The sequence below is a fragment of the Sinocyclocheilus rhinocerous genome, unplaced genomic scaffold (assembly GCF_001515625.1).
Source record: "Sinocyclocheilus rhinocerous isolate Xijiao unplaced genomic scaffold, SAMN03320098_v1.1 scaffold3798, whole genome shotgun sequence".
NCBI lineage: Eukaryota > Metazoa > Chordata > Actinopteri > Cypriniformes > Cyprinidae > Sinocyclocheilus > Sinocyclocheilus rhinocerous.
This window is the reverse complement of record NW_015647484.1, coordinates 78,540-88,445: the sequence shown is the minus strand read 5'-3', so window position 1 is coordinate 88,445 and position 9,906 is coordinate 78,540. Positions and strand designations below refer to the sequence as shown.

Below are 9,906 nucleotides of genomic sequence, written 5' to 3'. Positions count from 1 at the left end.
ACACTCTCACACACACACACACTCACACACACACACACATACACACACACAGACACACTCACTCTCTCACACACACACACACACACACACACACGCACACACAGAGACTCACACACGCACACACACACACCGAGACACACTCACTCTCACACAGACTACAGACTCACTCACAGAGAGACACACACACAGACTCACACTCACACACACACACACACACAGAGACACACATTTACTCACACACACAGACGCACACACAGACTCTCACACACACACACAGACACACACGCACACAGAAACACACTCACTCTCACAGAGACACACTCACTCTCACACACACACAGAGACTCACACACACATGCACACACACGATTGGTATATGAGCACTGAAGTGTAAACATCAGTATTTGCACTGATTGTCTCATTGGTCTCTCTGTCTCTGTCAGTCGCGTGGTTTGTCTCCGCAGTGGGTTTTCAGCGCTCGAGGTGATTACAGCAGAGCCTCCAAAAACCTGCACGAGGCCATAAAGAACAGCGACATTCAGGACGAGAGACTCGCCAGGCTCTACAACACACGCATTATGAGGGTGAACAAATGCATGCATGTACATTATAACTTGAGATAAAGGAATATTCAGAAAAATGTAACAAAATAATTGTTTACTCACCTTCATGTCATTACAAACTCAGAGATACTTTATAGGATGTCCAGAGTGTTTCATATAATGCAGCGATTCCTAACCTTTTTTTTTTTCATCCGAACCCCTCAGATGTGAAATATTTACTGGAGAGTTTCAGTTAATATTTCAATAATTTAACACATTTGTATGGTGGTTAGTTGTCACATGACTTGCAGCTAAAACAATACAATTTTTAGCCCTACAAAATGTCATTTCTGTTTTGGCTGAATATTTTCAGTTGCCGAAATTGCAGTGCATCACTATATTATGGAAGCTTATTTCCACCACAAAATATAAAAGTTAATAATTGCAACTTTTTATCTCATTGCTGACTATTGTAATCACAGATTTGAGGTTTTATCTCAAAATTTAGACTTGTTACAATTACGTAAATTTTTTTTATTCTGTACCTTCGCAGAATTGGAATTGAGTTATAAACTTGCAATAACACTTTTTTTTTTTTCTCAGAATTGCGAGTTTATGTCTTGGAATTGCACAGTATCTCATAATTCTGACTTTTTCTGCAGAAGTGTGAGGAGAAAAATCTGAATTGTAAATATAAACTTGCAATTACGAGAAAAAGTCAGAATTGTGAGATTCCCAATTAGCTTTTTCTTGTATCTCTTGTTCTCAGAATTGCAAGTAAATTTTTTAGTTATAAACTCGCTATTGTGAGTTAACATTCTGAAAAAAGTCCATATTGTGAGATATGAATTCCGAATTGTGAGGTAGAAGTCATAATTACTTTTTATTTTTTTGTTTCATGCATTTTCAAAATTGCGACTTTGTCTCACAATTGCGCAACGTCTCTCAATTCTGATTTTCTTTCTCAGAATTGCGAGGAAAACCCCCAGAATTTTGAGATAAAAGGTCGAAATTTTTTATTGTCTTCTCAGAATTATATCTTATATCTATCCAGAATTCCGAGTTTATATCTTAAGTTATAAACTCGCAATTGGGAGTAAACATCTCGGAAATCAGAACTGCAAGCAAAGTTGGAATTTTGAGATGTCGCAATTAACTTATTTTTTTTAATTCTGTTTTTTCAGAATTGCGAGTTTATATCGTATTATAAACACAATAAAACTGTAGTTCTCAAAATTGCATGTTTATATCTTGAATTATAAACTCACAATTGGGAGTAAACATCTCGGAATTCAGAATCGCAAGAAAAGTTGGAATTTTGAGATAAGTTGCAGTTAACTTTTATTATTTTTTATTCTGTGTTTTTTCAGAATTGCGAGTTATAATCTCACAATAAGACTTTTGTTCTCAGAATTGCGAGTTTATATCGTATTATAAACACACAATTAAACTATTTTGTGCTCAAAATTGCATGACTATATCTTGAATTATAAACTCACAATTGGGAGTAAACATCTCAGAATTCAAAATTACGGGAAAGAAAGCGGATCTGTGAGTCGTAAAAAAGTCGTAAACAGCGTCCGATCACTTCTGGACATCTTGCAAATGATCTTTTGTGTTCTGCTGAAGAAAGAAAGTCACACAGTCTTGGCTAGACGTGAGGGAGAGTAAATGATGACGGAATGATCAAACCTTCACGCTGCACCTGCATGTGTTTGTTGCGCGCAGGTGGAGTACTACTTCCTGTCGCAGTACGTGTCGGTGGTGGAGACGCCATTCCGTCACGTGTTTCACGGCCGCGGCGATCACACCCTGAGCGCTCTGGCCGATCACCTGTCGCTCCTGCGCTCCGCGCCACACCTGTTCGACGAGGCTCGTTTCCGCCGCCAGCTAGCGCTCTTCACCTGGACGCTTCAGGGCGCCGCGAACGCACTCAGCGGAGACGTCTGGAACATCGACAACCCGCTCTAGAGCTCCAAACACGGCCTTCAGCGTCTATTTATCCAGCAACAACTCGAATCCCATTACATGGAGTGTGTTTTCATACAGTCAAACCAAAATTTATTCAGACAGCTTCAGCATTTCTCACATTATCACAGTGCTATAGCTATCATAGCTAATCATAGCTATAGTTTAGAAAATGTTAATAAAATATGACAAGAACTGTGTCAGAACAAATTCATCTTGATAATGTCAGATAACTTTGAGAGAAAGGTATGTAATGAGTTAGGTTGAACCGGGGTGTGCGATATATATCTTCTGCGATAATATCGTAATTGTTCAAAACCATTCAAAACACTGCTACAGAGCGCACACATACATTACGCGTGCGCATTTAGAGTGCGTTCTTTCACTGCATGGTTCAGTCTATTAAAATACATTTAGAATGTTCACAAAATTCTAAATATGGGGACAGAAAATGTATATATTTATATCATTTCAATATCACACGAAGAGTACCGTTTTTTTCTCCATAGGTTACTGTGATTACAAATGTAATTTTTTACAACAGTTCAATAAACAAGAAGTTAATTAGGAGACTTGCGTTATAGAAACCACATTGCCTGTTTTTGCGCTATTTCGACAACAAAAATAATTCCAAACACAGCCACAGCACTGTTCTGCGTCTCTGAGCAACATGACGGTGTTTCGCTCCTGAATGAATCACTCGTTTAAATGATTCGGTTCAATCGCAGTGACTCACTTATTAACAGTGACTTGCTGCCACCTACTGGCGGTTTTAATATAAAAATGTGTTTTACTGAGAAAAAACAAGATTTGGTTTTTAAAAAGCCTTTTTCCAAAAAGGTACATCTGTCTTATAATCAGGGTCGTCTTATATTCGGGCCAATACGGTAAATATTTACAAAGGATTAATTTTGTTGATACTGATTTCATTTGCTTGGTAACAGCCCAAATGTCTTATTATGCTAATTCACTGATTAAATGTAAGAATTTGACTCAAAACATAACTTTTCGGAAAAATGGCTTTTTAAAGGTAAAAATGCCCAAAGAAGGTAAAAAATCAATTTAAACATATTGGAAAATATTAATTTATATCAGTGTGAACTGACCACAGCACAGAATATGAAGAATATCAAAAACTTTAGGAGTCAGCTGTCCATGGCACTCCTTAAGATACCAGCACAGTAGCACACTCAGCAAAATATCGTCTAATTATCGTTATCGATAAACTCGCAGAAAATATTGAGATATTATTGTTTGTCAATATCGCACACCCCTAGTTCACCGCTAGTCCACTGTATGAAGAATTTTTGGGTATAATATTTCACAGTTTACTTTATTTTGCTATCCTCACTTACATAAATGAACTATAGCGTCCTGCACCCACTATTAAAAAAATATCTAAAAATTGTGGCGTCTGAATAATTTTTGGTTTGACTGTATCTGCTCAACACTTCTCTTTCATCTTTTCTGTCTTTTCCGCTGAATATTATCTCCTCGTAAATTAATTGTTAATTAACAGTTATGATTGAGAAGAGATTCTTTTTTTATTACCAAGTGATAATGAGACTCTTATGAATGTGAGCCGTAATTATCGAGAGCAGTGTCTCTCATAATTATGACAGTCATACTGTCGACCAATCAAGAAGCAGCATCTGCTATCAATCGACTCTGTGGTGTCACATGACCTCAGGCGGTGACGTCATAGAGCCGTTTTACCTGTCTGATGTCAAACGGTGTTGAGTAACTATCATCTGTATCGATCAGATATTGATTAGATTCTTATGAATTTAAGCACATGCTGTATGGTGCACTTCAATAAAAAATTTTCTTTTGTGTCAATTTCAGTTTTATTTTAAGTTTTCAAACGCTTTTAAAACATCCTGAAAGGTAAATCTATCCGCCATATTTTTAACGTAAGCGCGGGCGCGGGAATTTTGAATGTTTTAAAACTTCCGGTTTCATCAGCTTCCGGTCAGTTTTAGCGGTACAAAACGGCTTATGTTGCAAACTACCATTTATTTTATATTATTTAAATGTATTTTCGCAATTATAAACACGCTGGTTTGTAGCGCAAATACTTTATTATTCTTCTAGTTATTTACATAACGGTTAATGAATCGGAAGTCTGGCGCATTGACAGATTGACAGACATTTCACTTAGAGGATGTTTATATGTGTATTGAAAGCCACTAGGTGGCGGTATAACATACAAGGAAGTTCGTCACACTTCAATAAGATGCTTAAATATAGCTTTTTTTCAAAATAGACTCCATGGCGCATGCGCGAACTCACTTCAGAGCAGCGCGCGGGAAAAGACGGGACGGTTTCTGAGGTGAGACGTTTACTTCACGACAGTTTACCTTTATTAATGATGTTTTTCAAAACGATAACATAGAAATTGAGGATTATATACACTTGTGTAACATTAAAAACGGAATCCAGCGCTGGTAATGCCGGTTCCTCGGATTTACATGAATGTACATATTATTGATATATAATATAGGCCTACTTATTGGGATTTTACATGTGTAATATTGAGTTCAGATCAATGAATTAGGAAAATGTGCTTTATACATTTAAAAAACAACATCTGTGATATTTAGCAGCCCTTAAAATGTTAAAATGACACAAAATTTAAACGGAATATAACCAAACTAAGGTAAATAAAACTAAATTAAATTAAAACAAAAATGTTAAAATGTCATTTTTAACAATAATAAACTATAATAACATTTAAAATAGCAAGCAACGTTTATTTACACTTGATAGTTTGCTTATTTCCACGTTAATGTGGTTTTGTGTCCCGATCTGATTCATTAGGTACCTTCAGATTCATGACGTGAGTATGAATTATTTCTTAAATATGAATTTGCATGTAAGTTAAATATGAATTTGCTTTAATTTTCTTCTTTGACTCCAGGATCAGCGATCATGATCATCTTCACAGATGTCCTCCGGCGAGAGCTCCGCCCATCATGATGTCACATCCTGTGGGAGAGAGGCATTAGTTTTTAAACTCCGAGGTATTATTATGCTATTATAGCATTAATATTTAAGTTATTTTCGTCTGACTGTCTGCGCAGATAAACACATCACAGACGTTCAGATGAAAATACTCCAGAATATTCCACGTGATCGACTGACGTCTGTCAGATCTGAGGAAATCTTCCCAGACGGTTGTTCTTCCTCTCCGTTGTTCTCCTCATTGTTCTGCTCGTCTTCACTCTCTTCATCACCGGCGGCACTTTCATTACTTTCTCCTTCCTCACTGCCATCTTCTTCCTCCTCATTTTCTTTGCCTCCTTCCTCTTCTCCCTCTCCATCTCCTCCTTTCTCTTCCCCTCCTTCCTCGTCCTCTTCATCTCCCCCTTCCTCCTCCTCATCTTCTTCCTCGTCTCCATCTCCTCCTTCCTCTTCCTCTTCCTCCTCTGCTTTCTTCTCTTCACTGCCGTTTTCCTCGCAGTCGCTCTGAAAGGCATTAGAAAGTCAGATTTGGTTTCTGATGAAGAAGCTGATGAAGTGAAACCTGTTGAACAGCTTCACTATTTCGGTCTCTGTTTGAAAGGCGAATCATGCCATTTTGATTAAAATCTAATAATGTCGATGGGTTTGGACGAGGGTTTGTGTTACAGGTAATGTTTCGGTCATATCATATATCATAATATGGAAACGGTGAGCTCTGAGTAATATAGTCAAATTAGTGTGTTCGTCTGTGTTTGTTTGCATGTGTGTGTGTTTGAGTGTGTGTGTTTGAGTGTGAGTGTGTATGTGTGTGTGTGTGTTTGAGTGTGTGTGTGTGTGTGTGTGTGTGTTTGCATATGAGTGTGTGTTTGTGAGTGAGTGAGTGTGTGTTTGTTTCTGTGTTTGTTTGTATGACTATGTGTGTGAGAGAGATTGTGTTGTGTGTGTGTGCATGAGTGTGTGTGTGTGTGTTTGTGAGTGTGTTTGTTTGTATGAGTGTGTGTGTGTGAGATTGTGTTGTGTGTGTATGTGAGTGAGTGAGTGTGTGTGTGTGTGTTTGTTTGTTGTGTGAGAGAGTATGTTTGTTTGTTTGTTTGTGTGTGTGAGTGTGTGTGTGTGAGATTGTGTTGTGAGTGTGAGTGAGTGAGTGAGTGTGAGTGAGTGAGATTGTGGTGTGTGTGTGAGTGAGTGTGTGTGTGTATGTGTGTACTGGTATTCCCTATGTTACAGGGACAACATGTCCCCACAAGGATAGTATTACCAGTAATTTTTGACCTTGTTCAAGATCCACCTTGAAAGTTTTTTGAAAATGTAAAATTGCAGAAACTTTTGTGTGAAGAGTAGGTTTATGGTTAGGGTTAGGGTAAGGGGATAGAAGATACAGTTTGTATGGAATGACCCCATAAAACATGGAAACCAGTGTGTGTTTGTTTGTGTGTGTGAGTGTGTGTGTGTGAGATTGTGTTGTGAGTGTGAGTGAGTGAGTGAGTGTGTGTGTGTGAGATTGTTGAGTGAGTGAGTGAGTGAGTGAGTGAGTGTGAGTGAGTGAGTGTGTGTGTGTGAGATTGTGTTGTGTGTGTGTATCTGTGTGTGTGAGATTGTGGTGTGTGAGTGAGTGAGTGAGTGAGTGTGAGTGTGTGTGTGTGTGTGTGTGAGATTGTGGTGTGTGAGTGAGTGAGTGTGTGTGTGTGTGTGAGATTGTGTTGTGTGTGTGTTTCATACCCCGTTGTCTTCTGAACTCTCTGATCTCGTTACTCTCCTCCGCTGCATCTGTTTGTATCATGACAAAAACAGTGACGTTTATTTAGCATCATGTTCTGATTTACCGCTCAAATATTAATGATAGAACAAAGAGACAAGTATGTACTACTTCAGTTTTTCTACTTCAAAACTTCATATTTAATTCAGACACATTCAGGTTAGTGAATTAGACTTTAAACTGTGCTTCATTTAACAGATAATTTTCTGGAAGAAACTAAAATTGTCAAATACACTTACAGGCAGCGAGTGTCCGAACGCCAGAAGCACCAAAACCAGCAAAGCGATCTTCATCTTTAAAGTTACTGTACAGACAATGAAAGCAATTAATGACGTATCTTCAGGGTTTCTGCGGGTCTTAAAAAGTCTTAATTGACACTTTCACAAATGAAGGCCTTAAAAAGCTCATAAATCAGAGCAGAAGGTCTTAATTCATGAAGTCATGGCCATAAATGTTGCATGCACTTCAAAAAATTATGATCTTCCTCAGTATTTTTGTCTTGTTTTCCAGTGCAAACATTCTTAAATCAAGATACATTTACTGGAGATGCCAGACGAAGATGAAGTCTTGTTTTCTGAGAAACTGATCAAAATGAAGTGAGTTTATGCTTAAACCAAAAACATATGTGACCCTGCAGCACAAAAGCAGTGTTAAGTCGCTGGGGTATATTTGTAGCAATAGCCAACAATACATTGTATGGGTCAAAATTATACATTTCTCTTTTATGCCAAAAATCATTAGGATATTAAGTAAAGATCATGTTCCATGAAGATATTTTGTAAATTTCCTACCGTAAATATATCAAAACTTAATGTTTGATTAGTAATATGCATTGCTAAGAACTTCATTTGAACAACTTTAAAGATGATTTTCTCAATATTTAGATTTTTTTGCACCCTCAGATTCCAGATTTTCAAATAGTTGTATCTCAGCCAAATATTGTCCGATCCTAACAAACCATACATCAATGAAAAGCTTATTTATTCAGCTTTCAGATGTATCTCAATCTCAATTTTAAGGAAATCGACCCTTATGACTGGTTTTGTGCTCCAGGGTCACAAATATCTACCAATGGAGAATGAAAACTCGTTTTCCCCTTCAAATTAAGTATATTTTTTGATATTGTTCTTGTTTTAGCCATAAACTCACTTTATTTTGATCAGTTTCTCAGAAAACAAGACTTCTTATCTTCAGTTGTTTTGCATCTCCAGTAAATGTATCTTGATTAAAGAATCTTTAGACATTTGTGACCCTGGAGCACAAAACCAGTCATAAGGGTCAATTTTCTTAAAACTGAGATTTATGCATCATCTGAAATCTGAATAAACAAGCTTTCCATTGGTGTATGGTTTGTTAGGATAGAACAATATTTGGCTGAGATAAAACTATTTGAAAATCTGGAATCTGAGGGTGCAAAAAAATCTAAATATTGAGAAAATCATCTTTAAAGTTGTTCAAATGAAGTTCTTAGCAATGCATATTACTAATCAAAAATTAAGTTTTGATATATTTATGGTAGGAAATTTACAAAATATCTTCATGGAACATGATCTTTACTTAATATCCTAATGATTTTTGGCATAAAAGAGAAATGTATAATTTTGACCCATACAATGTATTGTTGGCTATTGCTACAAATATACCCCAGCAACTTAAGACTGCTTTTGTGCTCCAGGGTCACATATGTACTGAAAAACAAGACAGTTGTGTTCAATTTATTCCTTAAATTTTCTCAAGTTGATCTGAAAAAAGCCTTAAAATAAGCTTCATAAAGCTTGCAAAAGCCCTGATTAACATCAGGTGGTTGGTTCTTACCTGTGATCGACCCGAAGCGCTCAGTTAGTGAAGCACAGAGAACAGCAGGAGATCATGAACTGAAGTTGGTCTGGATCTCCTCGATCACACAGACGGCATTTAAACGAGCGTCCCGACATGCGGGGGCCGTCAGACAGACGCTGCGTGTTTTAATGAACATAACGGAGCCCCTATAAACATCTATTTGTGTCCGACCACAGACAGACCGACTGGACGGCTGAAATCGAGCTCTTTTGTGAACCGAGCTCGTTGCCGGGCACAGATATGAGTTTTGATTATACACGTTTAATATAGACGTTTTAATTTCCCCTGTGAGACAATCACAGCTCTTTTGTGGGCAGATTTAATTGAAAGTGAGATCCTCAGGACGTGTGGGCATCGAGACGTGTTCTTCCTCTAGATCGCGCTCACATTTCCAGATGGCGTTCTCGCGCCTCGCTGATGAGGTTGACGTAATGCGGTGGGAAGAATGTACCAAAACACACCACAGGAAACTGTTAAAATGTCCTGTGACCTTCCTTTATTAGAGAGGAACTTCATTTGCATCTTAAATGCTGATTTGGATAATGAGTGTTTCAGATGTGTTGGACGCATTGGTGTTTAAAACATATATATATATATATATATATATATATATATATATACACAGTGCCCTCCATAAGTATTGGGACCGTAAAGACAAAATTGCTCTGTTTGCTGTGGAGTCAAGAAATGTGTAAATATGTTTAAAAGATGAATATGAGACAAAACTACAGAATGTCAGATTTTATTATTGGGTGATTGAACATATAGATGTTTTACCAGCGAAGAAGATCAGCACTTTTAGAGTTCATCTGATGTGAGCACAAGTATCGGCACAGT

The 9,906-nt window shown here is 37.4% G+C and overlaps 1 protein-coding gene and 1 long non-coding RNA gene across 2 annotated transcripts in view; one reads left to right on the top strand and one right to left on the bottom strand.

The window, feature by feature from the left end:
- The window catches only part of LOC107709213 (transferrin receptor protein 2-like), a 5,148-nt gene extending 2,419 nt beyond the window's left edge, over window positions 1-2,729 (top strand). Inside the window, exons 6-7 of the mRNA XM_016513651.1 lie at window positions 444-584; window positions 2,271-2,729. Coding sequence (XP_016369137.1) covers window positions 444-584; window positions 2,271-2,513 — 384 coding nt within the window. The 3' untranslated portion in view covers window positions 2,514-2,729. The remainder of the gene's footprint in view (window positions 1-443; window positions 585-2,270) is intronic.
- Window positions 2,730-5,925: 3,196 nt separating this feature from the next.
- LOC107709214 (uncharacterized) lies at window positions 5,926-7,530 on the bottom strand. Its single transcript, XR_001636469.1, has 3 exons — window positions 7,470-7,530; window positions 7,194-7,241; window positions 5,926-5,978 (listed from the first exon to the last, which is right to left on the bottom strand). It is a non-coding gene; the product is annotated as an uncharacterized LOC107709214 (long non-coding RNA).
- Window positions 7,531-9,906: the final 2,376 nt, after the last annotated feature.